We start from the raw sequence: 16378 nt of genomic DNA, 5'->3' as shown, positions 1-16378 counted from the left end.
GTATCTTTGAGTGTGTGTATGAATGTATGTGTGTGTGTGCATGTACTCACCTATATGTATTTACCTATATGTGGTTGCAGGGATCGAGTCTCAGCTCCTGGTCCCACCTGCCTTTTTCCTGGTAGCTACTAATAGTGTGTGTGTGTGTGTGTGTGTGTGTGTGTGTGTGTGTGTGTGTGTGTGTGTGTGTGTGTGTGTGTGTGTGTGTGTGTGTGTGACTCTTCATTAACAATGGCTTTCACACAAACAGGATTGAAAAATAGTGCGACAGCAGAAATTGATCAACAAGATACAAATACATATATATGGATTTTTACACAACATATATGGAATATATGGATGTTCACACAACATAGACACGAACACAACACAAGCGCATCACAACACTTACAACACCAACACTAACACAATATAGACACAAAAACTAACATAACACCAACAAAACACCAACACCAACGCAATACCAACACCATCACCAACACCAACACAACACCTATAACAACAATAACATCAACAACATCAACGCAAAACCAACACCATCATCAACAACAACACCAACAACAACATCAACGCAACACCAACACCAACACAACGCCAATAACAACACCAACAGTAACACTAAAACAACACAAACACTAACACAACACCAATACTACCACCAACACAGCCACCAACACCAACGCAAAAGCAATTCAACACGAACAAAATACCAACATCACCAACACCATCATCAACACCAAAACAAAAGCAACACAATAATAACAAAACACAAACATCAATGCAACCTCAATACCATTACCATCACCAACACAATACTGGCAAAACTATCAACACTAATATCAACACTAATATCAACATTAATTTTTTTTTTCAACAAGTTGGTCGTCTCCCACCGAGGCAGGGTGACCCAAAAAAGAAAGAAAATCCCCAAAAAGAAAATACTTTCATCATCATTCAACACTTTCACCTCACTCACACATAATCACTGTTTTTGCATAGGTGCTCAGAATACAACAGTTTAGAAGCATACACATATAAAGATATACAACATATCCCTCCAAACTGCCAATTTCCCAAACCCCTACTTTACAGTGCAGGCATTGTACTTCCCATTTCCAGGACTCAAGTCCGACTATATGAAAATAATCGGTTTCCCTGAATCCCTTCACTAAATATTACCCTGCTCACACTCCAACAGATCGTCAGGATCAACATTAATATCAACACTAATATCAACATTAATATCAACACTAATATCAACACTAATATCAACATTAATATCAACACTAATATCAACACTAATATCAACACTAATATCAACACTAATATCAACACTAATATCAACACTAATATCAACACTAATATCAACACTAATATCAACATTAATATCAACACTAATATCAACACTAATATCAACACTAATATCAACATTAATATCAACACTAACATCAACACAAATACTAACACAAACACTAACACAAATACTAACACAAATACTAACACTAATATCAACACTAAAGCAATATAGACACTGACACAACAAGAGCACTAGCACCACAACACCACAGCAAAGCCACAACTCTACCACAATACCAACACTAACACCAACACTGCAACAGCTTCCCATAACCCTAACACAACACCAATACCATCGCCAAAACCAGCAGCACCATAACACTATTACAGTTCTTCACAAGACTAGCAACACCACATCTGCTGCTCCAAAATAACACCACAACACTAAAACATCACTAGCACAGTTCCCCTACAACACTAACACAACTCACTGTAGCTCCCCAACAACACTAACACAACTCACTGTAGCTCCCCAACAACACTAACACAACTCACTGTAGCTCCCCAACAACACTAACACGGCACATCACAGCTCCCACACAACACTAACACGGCACATCACAGCTCCCACACAACACTAACACGGCACATCACAGCTCCCACAAAACACTAACACGGCATATCACAGCTCCCACACAACACTAACACGGCACATCACAGCTCCCACACAACACTAACACGGCACATCACAGCTCCCACACAACACTAACACGGCACATCACAGCTCCCACACAACACTAACACGGCACATCACAGCTCCCACACAACACTAACACGGCACATCACAGCTCCCACACAACACTAACACGGCACATCACAGCTCCCACACAACACTAACACGGCACATCGCATCTCCCACACAACACTAACACGGCACATCACAGCTCCCACACAACACTAACACGGCACATCACAGCTCCCACACAACACTAACACGGCACATCACAGCTCCCACACAACACTAACACGGCACGTCACAGCTCCCACAAAACACTAACACGACACATCATAGCTCCCACACAACACTAACACGGCACATCACAGCTCCCACACAACACTAACACGGCACATCACAGCTCCCACAAAACACTAACACGACACATCATAGCTCCCACACAACACTAACACGACACATCATAGCTCCCACACAACACTAACACGGCACGTCACAGCTCCCACAAAACACTAACACGACACATCATAGCTCCCACACAACACTAACACGACACATCATAGCTCCCACACAACACTAACACGGCACGTCACAGCTCCCACAAAACACTAACACGACACATCATAGCTCCCACACAACACTAACACGACACATCATAGCTCCCACACAACACTAACACTGCACATCACAGCTCCCCAACAAAACTAGCACGGCACATCACGGCTCCCACACAACACTAACACGGCATATCGCATCTCCCACACAACACTAACGGGGCACATCACAGCTCCCACACAACACTAACACGGCACATCACAGCTCCCACACAACACTAACACGGCACATCACAGCTCCCACATAACACTAACACGGCACATCACAGCTCCCACACAACACTAACACGGCACATCACAGCTCCCACATAACACTAACACGGCACATCACAGCTCCCACACAACACTAACACGGCACATCACAGCTCCCACAAAACACTAACACGACACATCATAGCTCCCACACAACACTAACACGACACTTCATAGCTCCCACACAACACTAACACGGCACGTCACAGCTCCCACAAAACACTAACACGACACATCATAGCTCCCACACAACACTAACACGACACATCATAGCTCCCACACAACACTAACACTGCACATCACAGCTCCCCAACAACACTTGCACGGCACATCACGGCTCCCACACAACACTAACACGGCACATCGCATCTCCCACACAACACTAACGGGGCACATCACAGCTCCCACACAACACTAACACGGCACATCACAGCTCCCACACAACACTAACACGGCACATCACAGCTCCCACATAACACTAACACGGCACATCACAGCTCCCACACAACACTAACATGGCACATCACAGCTCCCACAAAACACTAACACGACACATCATAGCTCCCACACAACACTAACACGGCACATCACAGCTCCCACACAACACTAACACGGCACATCACAGCTCCCACACAAGAAACCCATCAGTTACACAACCCAGGGCAACATGGGTTTAGAACAGGTCGCTCCTGTCTGTCTCAACTACTGGATCACTACGACAAGGTCCTAAATACACTAGAAGACAAAAAGAATGCAGATGTAATATATACAGACTTTGCAAAAGCCTTCGACAAGTGTGACCATGGCGTAATAGCGCACAAAATGCGCGCTAAAGGAATAACAGGAAAAGTCGGTCGATGGATCTATAATTTCCTCACTAACAGAACACAGAGAGTAGTCGTCAACAGAGTAAAGTCCGAGGCAGCTACGGTGAAAAGCTCTGTTCCACAAGGCACAGTACTAGCTCCCATCTTGTTCCTCATCCTCATATCCGACATAGACAAGGATGTCAGCCACAGCACCGTGTCTTCCTTTGCAGATGACACCCGAATCTGCATGACAGTGTCTTCCATTACAGACACTGCAAGGCTCCAGGCGGACATCAACCAAATCTTTCAGTGGGCTGCAGAAAACAATATGAAGTTCAACGATGAGAAATTTCAATTACTCAGATATGGTAAACATGAGGAAATTAAATCTTCATCAGAGTACAAAACAAATTCTGGCCACAAAATAGAGCGAAACACCAACGTCAAAGACCTGGGAGTGATTATGTCGGAGGATCTCACCTTCAAGGACCATAACATTGTATCAATCGCATCTGCTAGAAAAATGACAGGATGGATAATGAGAACCTTCAAAACTAGGGAGGCCAAGCCCATGATGACACTCTTCAGGTCACTTGTTCTATCTAGGCTGGAATATTGCTGCACTCTAACAGCACCTTTCAAGGCAGGTGAAATTGCTGACCTAGAAAATGTACAGAGAACTTTCACGGCGCGCATAACGGAGATAAAACACCTCAATTACTGGGAGCGCTTGAGGTTTCTAAACCTGTATTCCCTGGAACGCAGGAGGGAGAGATACATGATTATATACACCTGGAAAATCCTAGAGGGACTAGTACCGAACTTGCACACGAAAATCACTCACTACGAAAGCAAAAGACTTGGCAGACGATGCACCATCCCCCCAATGAAAAGCAGGGGTGTCACTAGCACGTTAAGAGACCATACAATAAGTGTCAGGGGCCCGAGACTGTTCAACTGCCTCCCAGCACACATAAGGGGGATTACCAACAGACCCCTGGCAGTCTTCAAGCTGGCACTGGACAAGCACCTAAAGTCAGTTCCTGATCAGCCGGGCTGTGGCTCGTACGTTGGTTTGCGTGCAGCCAGCAGCAACAGCCTGGTTGATCAGGCGCTGATCCACCAGGAGGCCTGGTCACAGACCGGGCCGCGGGGGCGTTGACCCCCGAAACTCTCTCCAGGTAAACACTAACACGGCACATCACAGCTCCCACACAACACTAACATGGCACATCACAGCTCCCACACAACACTAACACGGCACATCATAGCTCCCACACAACACTAACATGGCACATCACAGCTCCCACACAACACTAACACGGCACATCACAGCTCCCACACAACACTAACATGGCACATCACAGCTCCCACACAACACTAACACGGCACATCACAGCTCCCACACAACACTAACATGGCACATCACAGCTCCCACACAACACTAACATGGCACATCACAGCTCCCACACAACACTAACATGGCACATCACAGCTCCCACACAACACTAACACGACACATCATAGCTCCCACACAACACTAACACGACACATCACAGCTCCCACACAACACTAACATGGCACATCACAGCTCCCACACAACACTAACACGGCACATCACAGCTCCCACACAACACTAACATGGCACATCACAGCTCCCACACAACACTAACATGGCACATCACAGCTCCCACACAACACTAACACGGCACATCATAGCTCCCACACAACACTAACATGGCACATCACAGCTCCCACACAACACTAACACGGCACATCATAGCTCCCACACAACACTAACACGACACATCATAGCTCCCACACAACACTAACACGACACATCACAGCTCCCACACAACACTAACATGGCACATCACAGCTCCCACACAACACTAACACGGCACATCATAGCTCCCACACAACACTAACACGACACATCACAGCTCCCACACAACACTAACACGACACACAACAGTTCCCCCACAGCACTAACACACAGGCCTGGTCACAGACCGGGCCGCGGGGGCGTTGACCCCCGGAACTCTCTCCAGGTAAACTCCAGGTAAACACCACTAGAACTCCAACACTATCATAACACCACCATCATTTTTCTCCAACACTAACGCTACACCACCATAACTCCTCTCCAACACTAACACAACACCATAATTTTTCTCCAGCGCTAACACAACATCACCATAACTCTTACACGAACACTCTACCATAACCCCTATTATACAAACATTACCACAACACTTCCATAGCTCTAACACAGCACTAATAAATCCGCCTTATAACTGCCTTACAATGCTAACACTAACACAACAATAACATGATGCATCAGCTGCCCTACAACACTAACACAACACTAAGGGTGCAACACTCACCACAGTAGAGTTCGTCAGACTTGTCAGGACAGTCGTTGTTGTGATCACACCAGAAGCTCCGAGGTAGACACTGACCTGTGTGGCACTTGACCTCTCCTGACCCACACTGGTGCTCACCTGTGGGACCATAACATAGGTTATGACATCTGGAAAATATGAACTCTATTAGTTTTATGTAATTACCTTAATATACAAATAAACATGCACTGATACGTGCTGACAACACAAATATACAAACACACACACACACACACACACACACACACACACACACACACACACACACACACACACACACACACACACACAGGAACTATGAATCGACCCCTGCAACCACAAATAGGTAATTACAAATAGGCGAGTACACACATCAGACTGGGGGAATGGCTTGAGGAGCGGCAGGAATAGCAATGAGGGTGCCATGGTGGATGACAGGATGCCTAAGAGGTAGGAAGCAGCTAGTGATGGTCCCAGGGGAAATGTCAGGGTGGATGCGTGTGACGAGTGATGGTCTGGGGGGAGGTGTCAGGGTGGGTGCGTGTGACGAGTGATGGTCTGGGGGGAGGTGTCAGGGTGGGTGCGTGTGACGAGTGATGGTCTGGGGGGAGGTGTCAGGTTGGGTGCGTGTGACGAGTGATGGTCTGGGGGGATGTGTCAGGGTGAGTGCGTGTGAAGAGTGATGGTCTGGGGGAGGTGTCAGGGTGGATGCGTGTGACGAGTGATGGTCTGGGGGGAGGTGTCAGGGTGGGTGCGTGTGAAGAGTGATGGTCTGGGGGGAGGTGTCAGGGTGGGTGCGTGTGAAGAGTGATGGTCTGGGGGAGGTGCAGGGTGGATGCGTGTGACGAGTGATGGTCTGGGGGGGTGTCAGGGTGGGTGCGTGTGGCGAGTGATGGTCTGGGGGAAGGTGTCAGGTTGGGTGCGTGTGACGAGTGATGGTCTGAGAGCAAATGTTAGGGTGGGTGCATGTGACGAGTGGTGGTCTGGGGGGAGGTGTCAGGGTGGGTGCCTGTGACGAGTGATGGTCTGGGGGGAGGTGTCAGGGTGGATGCGTGTGACGAGTGATGGTCTGAGAGCAAATGTCAGGGTGGGTGCATGTGACGAGTGGTGGTCTGGGGGGAGGTGTCAGGGTGGGTGCCTGTGACGAGTGATGGTCTGAGAGCAAATGTCAGGGTGGGTGCATGTGACGAGTGATGGACTGGAGGGAGGTGTCAGGGTGGGTGTGTGTGAAGAGTGGGGCTTCACAAGAATTGGTACGAAGACCGTTACTTTGCATACGTTAGTTAATTACTTAAGAGAAGTAATTGAGTCAGAATTGGCCATATTGGAGGACATTATGAAAGTAGTGAAGACATTACAAACATCTGAGGACTGGGAAGCCCGTAAATGGATCAAAACAAGCTGTGGGTCTGATCTGGCTGGTGGCTGCTGAAGTTAAACTACGACAAGTGCGGTTTGTGAGGTTTGAGGAGGGGAAAGAAAGGTCGCAAACGGAATACAGGTTCGGTTGGCAAAGGCTGCAAACCTAACTCAATGAAAGGGATTTTGTCTCTCTCTCATTGAGTCTCCGCTTTGAAAGACTGGTTTCAGCAGAGGATGCACTTATGGCTGATCTAAGAGTAGCTTTCTGAAATCTAGGCTAGGAGTGAATCACGGCATAGTATACGGTGTACGTCGGGCCCATAATGGAGTATGCAGTGCCGGTATGGAGCCCACACCTGGCCATACATGTCGGGAAATAGCAGAAACTGCACAGGTTTCTAGCAAGGCTGGTCCAGGGACTGAGAAGAGTTTCAGAGAACTCAGCGTGATAACACTAAAGAAGGAAGGACTGGGGGTGACCTAACAACCGAGTACAGGAATATGAAGAGACTTAAGAGGGTGAGCAGTAACAATAAGACATATGATGGTTGGAGGCATTGATGGATCACATGGATGTTGGGAAGCATTTTTTTCAGTCTCAGAGTAGTCAGAAAGTAAAAAGGTCTGGAGAGTGAGGTAGAGAAGTCAGGATCTATGCATAGCTTTGAGAAAGGGTTAGGTTAGAGGCTTTCCGGGAGTGAACCTCGTGGCGGCCAGGAAAGAGATGGGACACAGCGGCAAGGGGTCACAATTGGAAGTTGAAGACTCAGATGAGTCACAAAGTTGTCAGGCAGTGGATTATTCTGGAAAGTGAGGTAGTGAAGGCATGATCCATATATAGCTTTAAGAAGAGGTATGATAAAGTTCACAGAGCAGGGAGTGAATGACCCAGTAGCGACCAATGGAGAGGCGGGCCAGGAGCTGTGACTTGACCCCTGCAACCACAACTAGGTGAGTACACTATTCACGCACACACACACACACACACACACACACACACACACACACACACACACACACACACACACACACACACACACACACACGCACACACACACACACGCACACACACACATTCGTTTAAGACTCTGTATACCATCTACGTCAGGCCCATACTGGAGTATGCAGCACCAGTTTGGAATCCACACCTAGTCAAGCACGTCAAGAAATTAGAGAAAGTGCAAAGGTTTGCAACAAGACTAGTCCCAGAGCTACGGGGATTGTCCTATGAAGAAAGGTTGAGGGAAATCGGTCTGACGACACTGGAGGACAGGAGGGTCAGGGGAGACATGATAACGACATATAAAATACTGCGCGGAATAGACGAGGTGGACAAAGACGGGATGTTCCAGAGATGGGACACAGACACAAGAGGTCACAATTGGAAGTTGAAGACTCAGATGAATCAAAGGGATGTTAGGAAGTATTTCTTCAGTCACAGAGTAGTCAGGCCATGGAATAGCCTAGAAAGTGATGTAGTGGAGGCAGGAACCATACATAGTTTTAAGGCGAGGTATGATAGAGCTCATGGGGCAGGGAGAGAGAGGACCTAGTAGCAATCAGCGAAGAGGCGGGGCCAGGAGCTGCGACTCGACCCCTGCAACCACAAATAGGTGAGTACAAATAGGTGAGTACACACACACACAGGCACACACTGACGACACTGGAGGACAGGAGGGTCAGGGGAGACATGATAACGACATATAAAATACTGCGTGGAATAGACAAGGTGGACAAGGACAGGATGTTCCAGGGAGGGGACACAGAAACAAGAGGCCACAATTGGAAGTTGAAGACACAAATGAGTCAGAGAGATAGTAGGAAGTATTTCTTCAGTCATAGAGTTGTAAGGCAGTGGAATAGCCTAGAAAATGACGTAGTGGAGGCAGGAACCATACACAGTTTTAAGACGAGGTTTGATAAATCTCATGGAGCGGGGAGAGAGAGGGTCTAGTAGCAACCGGTGAAGAGGCGGGGCCAGGAGCTAGGACTCGACCCCTGCAACCACAAATAGGTGAGTACAAATAGGTGAGTACACACACACACACACACACACACACACACATACACACACGCACACACACATACATACAAACACACACACACACACACACACACACATACACACACACACACACACACACACACACACACACACACACACACACATACACACACACACACACACATACACACACACACACACACACACACACACTCACACCACACACACACACAGACCACACACACACACCACACACACACACCACACACACACACCACACACACACCACACACACACACACACACCACACACACACACAGGCCACACACACAGGCCACACACACCGGCCACACACACACCACACACACACCACACACACACACCACAAACACACACACCCCACACACACCCCACACACACACCCCACACACAGACCATGCGCACACACAGACCACGCACACACACACACACACACACAGACCACACACACTGACCACACACACACACACAGACCACACACACACACACACAGACCACACACACACACACAGACCACACACACACACACACACACAGACCACACACACACACACAGACCACACACACACACAGACCACACACACACACACACACACACCACACACACACCACATACACACCACATACACACACACACACACCACACACACACACACCACAAACACACACACCACACACACACACCACGCACACACACCACACACACACACACACACACACACACTCACACACACACACACACATATACCACGCACACACACACACACACACCACGCGCACACACACCCCACACACACACCCCACACACCCCACACACCCCACACACAGACCACACAGACCACGCACACCACGCACACTCACAGACCACGCACACACACAGACCACACACACAGACCACACACACACACCACACACACACATACACACAGACCCCCCCACACACACGCGCGCGCGCAGACCAGACACACGCAGACCAGACACTCACAGACCACACACACACACCCCACACACACACACTCCACACACACCCCACACACACACACCCCACACACACACCCCACACACACCCCACACACACACACACCCCAAACACACACACCCCACACACAGACCACGCGCGCACACACCCCACACACAGACCACGCGCGCACACACCCCACACACAGACCACGCGCGCGCACACCCCACACACAGACCACGCGCGCACACACCCCACACACAGACCACGCACACACACCCCACACACAGACCACACACCCCACACACACACACACACACACACACACACACACGTACACACTTACACACACACACATACACACACACACACACCACACGCACACACACACACACCCCACACCCCCCCCCACACACACACACCACACACCCCACACACCCCACACACACACACACACCCCACACACACACACCCCCCCCACACACACACACCCCACACACACACACACACACACACACACACACACACACACACACACACACACACACACACACACACACACACACACACACAATACCCCATGGGTATTGAGAGAGGGAGCAGAGGCGCTATGTGTACCCCTAACAACAATATTCAATACATCTATCGAAACAGGGAGATTGCCTGAGGCATGGAAGACAGCAAATGTAGTCCCAATCTTTAAAAAAGGAGACAGACATGAAGCATTAAACTACAGACCAGTGTCACTGACATGTATAGTATGCAAAGTCATGGAGAAGAATATCAGGAGAAGTGTGGTGGAACACCTAGAAAGGAATGATCTCATCAACAGCAGCCAACATGGTTTCAGGGACGGGAAATCCTGTGTCACAAACCTACTGGAGTTCTATGACATGGTGACAGCAGTAAGACAAGAGAGAAAGGGGTGGGTGGATTGCATTTTCTTAGACTGCAAGAAGGCGTTTGACACAGTTCCACACAAGAGATTGGTGCAAAAACTGGAGGACCAAGCAGGGATAACAGGGAAGGCACTACAATGGATCAGGGAATACTTGTCAGGAAGACAGCAGCGAGTCATGGTACGTGGCGAGGTGTCAGAGTGGGCACCTGTGACCAGCGGGGTCCCGCAGGGGTCAGTCCTAGGACCAGTGCTGTTTCTGGTATTTGTGAACGACATGACGGAAGGAATAGACTCTGAGGTGTCCCTGTTTGCAGATGACGTGAAGTTGATGAGAAGAATTCACTCGATCGAAGACCAGGCAGAACTACAAAGGGATCTGGACAGGCTGCAGACCTGGTCCAGCAATTGGCTCCTGGAGTTCAATCCCACCAAGTGCAAAGTCATGAAGATTGGGGAAGGGCAAAGAAGGCCGCAGACGGAGTACAGTCTAGGGTGTCAGAGACTACAAACCTCACTCAAGGAAAAAGATCTTGGGGTGAGTATAACACCAGGCACATCTCCTGAAGCGCACATCAACCAAATAACTGCTGCAGCATATGGGCGCCTAGCAAACCTCAGAACAGCATTCCGACATCTTAATAAGGAATCATTCAGGACCCTGTACACCGTGTATGTTAGGCCCATATTGGAGTATGCGGCACCAGTTTGGAACCCACACCTAGCCAAGCACGTGAAGAAACTAGAGAAAGTGCAAAGGTTTGCAACAAGACTAGTCCCAGAGCTAAGAGGTATGTCCTACGAGGAGAGGTTAAGGGAAATCAACCTGACGACACTGGAGGACAGGAGAGATAGGGGGGACATGATAACAACATACAAAATACTGAGAGGAATTGACAAGGTGGACAAAGACAGGATGTTCCAGAGATTGGACACAGTAACAAGGGGACACAGTTGGAAGCTGAAGACACAGATGAATCACAGGGATGTTAGGAAGTATTTCTTCAGCCACAGAGTAGTCAGTAAGTGGAATAGTTTGGGAAGCGATGTAGTGGAGGCAGGATCCATACATAGCTTTAAGCAGAGGTATGATAAAGCTCACGGCTCAGGGAGAGTGACCTAGTAGCGATCAGTGAAGAGGCGGGGCCAGGAGCTCGGACTCGACCCCCGCAACCTCAACTAGGTGAGTACAACTAGGTGAGTACACACACACCACACACACACACACCCCACGCACACACACCCCACACACACACACACACACACACACACACACACACACACACTGGTTGCACTGCTCATAAAACACCAATGGGGATTTGAGGAAATGGAAGGCATGGACATGATTGGAGAAAGAGACTACATTGTAGGTACAATTCAGTCCGGAGAACATAAAGTAGTCATTCTACGCATATTACACTCTATCAGAAGTCCAGGAATAAACATCCACCCAGCCCACTCACTTCTGTCTCTTCTTTGTTGCTCAAATTTAAGTCATGATCTTTGTCTAAATCTATGTTGATGCTTTGTAAGGGATACAGAACTCTATATATCGTAACTAGGATACTTCTTTCTCATTATTCTCAGCAATTTGTGTTTGACACTCGTTGGAAACACTAATCTATGGTTCCAGGCTCCTTGTTGTCAACTTTCTTGTATAGTGGTAATACCATTGTTATCTTCCAGTAATCTGGCACCTTCCTCTTCTCTAGTGATTTCTTAAAGTTCAGTGAGACTGTTTTGTCATCAGTGTTCTACTGTAGCTTATATCACACCCAGTAATTTTACAGTGGGTAATTTCACTTTAGGTAAATTGACTCCGTTAAGTTAACTTCATATAAGGTAAATTGGCTTCGAAATTTGTATTTTGATCAATTTCATTCCTCATATAAAAAAATAAGTTAACTTCAGTATAAAATTCATAATCTAACGTAACGTAACGTAACCTACAATATCCTCTTCTGTTGAGCTGGAATGAAATTCTTATGATTGCTATCTGGCCACAGGTTAAGGTGTGGGGGGATAGTGAGGTTGAGATATTTCTTGTGTCAGGCTCTTTGTGGATGCACGATGAGACATATTTTGTTGTTACTGATGCTGCAGAACCATATTTATTCTTTATTTGACACTCTCTTTGTCTCCCACTCTCTCTCATTTTCTTATCTCATTCTTAAGTGGCTAAAACCAAGAACCTAAACATTTTTTTTGTTGCAAGAAAGATATCTATAATTCATTGGTTACTAGCTACCAGTTTGAAATGGTCCAGCATATCTCTCCTAAAATCATTTTAATCCTCTTATTTCTAGATACTGAACCTCTTCCTCGATCTAAGGTTTATTTAAACTGTATATCTTTCATATTTCTTTCCTCTCTCTTCGCTTCAATTTTCGGTTCTGTTAAGCCCAATATCATAATTGTTTTATTCCTATCAGCTTTTCCTTGTGCTAAGATATGGTCTACTTTTGTTTAAATTTTTAAACAACTTGTTTTACATTTTTCTTTATTCTGACAATTAACTTTTTCTATTTTCGTGAATCTCAGTTTTATCCTTAACATTGTGCAAGACAGGTATACAATACCGACAAGATGAAAGGTAAGATACTTGTTCAACATCTTAACTTTCATCATGTCGGTATTGTATACCTGTCTTGCACAACTTGTCAGACACTGCAACATCATGGAATCTTGGTACAGAGGACATCTACAAGACCTTCTTCACGGCTACTACAACTAACCCATCTCTTTGGGAAGGACCTACTTCCACTGGGGAATCCCTCCTACCAGTGACTATGCCCTCGTCTGCTACACGTCCCTATTCACTGACGCCTATATAAGCGCCAGTCCCCTTACCTGTGCTTCAGAATCTCTACAACCACGGTGCTGTAAACACCACCTCCAAGGCTGAGGGACTGATTACCTCATCTTAAGAACATAAGAAAGGAGGATCACTGCAGCAGGCCTGTTGGCCCATACTAGGCAGGTCCTTTATAATACATCCCACTAACAAAACAATTGCCGAACCCAATTTTCATTGCTACCCAAGAAATAATCTCTGATAACTCTATCCACTCATTTGCAACTACCCAAAGTCCTAGCCTCAATAACCCAACTAGGCAGACTGTTCCACTCATCAACTACCCTATTTCCAAACCAATACTTTCCTATGTCCTTTCTAAATCTAAACTTGTCTAATTTAAATCCATTACTGCGGGTTCTCTCTTGGAGAGACATCCTCAAGACCTTATTAATATCCCCTTTATTAATACCCATCTTCCACTTATACACTTCGATCATGTCTCCCCTCATTCTTCTTCTAACAAGTGAATGTAATTTAAGAGTCTTCAATCTTTCTTCATAGGGAAGATTTCTAATGCTATGTATTAAGTTAGTCATTCTACGCTGAATGTTTTCTAACGAATTTATATCCATTCTGTAATATGGAGACCAGAACAGAGCTGCATAATATAAGTGAGGCCTTACTAATGATGTATAAAGCTGCAGTATGACCTCTGGACATCTGTTGCTTACACTTCTTGATATAAATCCCAATAATCTATTTGCCTTATTACGTACGCTTAGGCATTGCTGTCTTGGTTTAAGGTTACTGTTCACCATAACCCCCAAGTCCTTTTCGTAATTTGCATCGCTAAGTTCTACATCATTTAACTTATAAGTACTAGGGTTATGGGCACTCCCAAGCTTCAGAACCTTGCATTTATCTACATTGAACTGCATCTGCCACTTTTCTGACCAAGAATAGAGATTGTCTAAATCCTCCTGAAGTTCCCTAACATCTACGTTTGAATCAATTATCCTACTATCTTTGTGTCATCGGCGAATTTGCTCATATCACTAGTAATTCCCTCATCAAGGTCATTGATATATATTATAAACAACAACGGGCTTAAGACTGATCCCTGTGGAACGCCACTTGTTACAGATCTATCGTACATAGTTCTTCTGTTTTCTAATTATGTCCAAGAATCTGTATTGATAAAGCCACTGGATGGCGAAACGTCTACAATAAAGATAACCAGATGTTGAACAAGTGTCTTAACTTTCATCCTTAACATTGCCTCATGAATATAATAATAGTAACAATAATAATGATAATAATAATATCATTTACACAGCCTCATATTTTTTAATGTTTCTTTTACATGCAATAATTCAACTTTCAATACATCGATTTTGCCTCCAAGATCTTTCTTTTCCACATCAGTTTGGCAATTTACATCATTAAATTCTGATACTTTTTGATGTATTTATCTGCCTCTGTTGCTATGCCAGTTTTTAATTGTCATGAACATATAATAAATATATATTTACAAGGATAATCACCTTCGTTTCTTTCTTTTCAGTTCTTCAATTTCATTTAATACAGCTTTTATTTCTCTTATCTTCTTTATGTACAACCACTTCACCTGCAATAATACAACCACTTCATCTAGCTCATACAACCACTTCACCTGCATTAATACAACCACTTCATCTAGCTCATACAACCACTTCACCTGCATTAATACAACCACTTCATCTAGCTCATACAACCACTTCACCTGCATTAATACAACCACTTCATCTAGCTCATACAACCACTTCACCTGCATTAATACAACCACTTCAGGGCTCTGGTGGCCTGGTGGTTAACGCTCTCGCTTCACACGGTGAGGGCCTGGGTTCGATTCCCAGCCAGAGTAGAAACATTGGACGTGTTTCTTTCCACCTGTTGTCTATGTTCCCCATCAGTAGAATGGGTACCTGGGTGTTAGTCGACTGGTGTGGGTCGCATCCTGGGACACTGACCTAAGGAGGCCTGGTCACAGACCGGGCCGCGGGGGCGTTGACCCCCGGAACTCTCTCCAGATAAACTCCAGATAACTCCAGCTCATACAACCACTTCACCCGCATTAATACAACCACTTCATCTAGCTCATACAACCACTTCACCTGCATTAATACAACCACTTCATCTAGCTCATACAACCACTTCACCTGCATTAATACAACCACTTCATCTAGCTCATA

At 46.2% G+C, this 16378-nt stretch overlaps 1 protein-coding gene across 1 annotated transcript in view; it reads right to left on the bottom strand.

Moving 5' to 3' along the window:
• LOC128691012 (G-protein coupled receptor GRL101-like) overlaps window positions 1-16378 on the bottom strand; it is a 605305-nt gene that overhangs the window by 183766 nt on the left and 405161 nt on the right. The window contains exon 12 of the mRNA XM_070089232.1: window positions 6092-6208. Coding sequence (XP_069945333.1) covers window positions 6092-6208 — 117 coding nt within the window. The remainder of the gene's footprint in view (window positions 1-6091; window positions 6209-16378) is intronic.

Source organism: Cherax quadricarinatus, chromosome 27 (assembly GCF_038502225.1).
Source record: "Cherax quadricarinatus isolate ZL_2023a chromosome 27, ASM3850222v1, whole genome shotgun sequence".
Taxonomy (NCBI): Eukaryota; Metazoa; Arthropoda; class Malacostraca; order Decapoda; family Parastacidae; genus Cherax; species Cherax quadricarinatus.
This window is presented reverse-complemented; position numbering and strand designations above follow the sequence as displayed.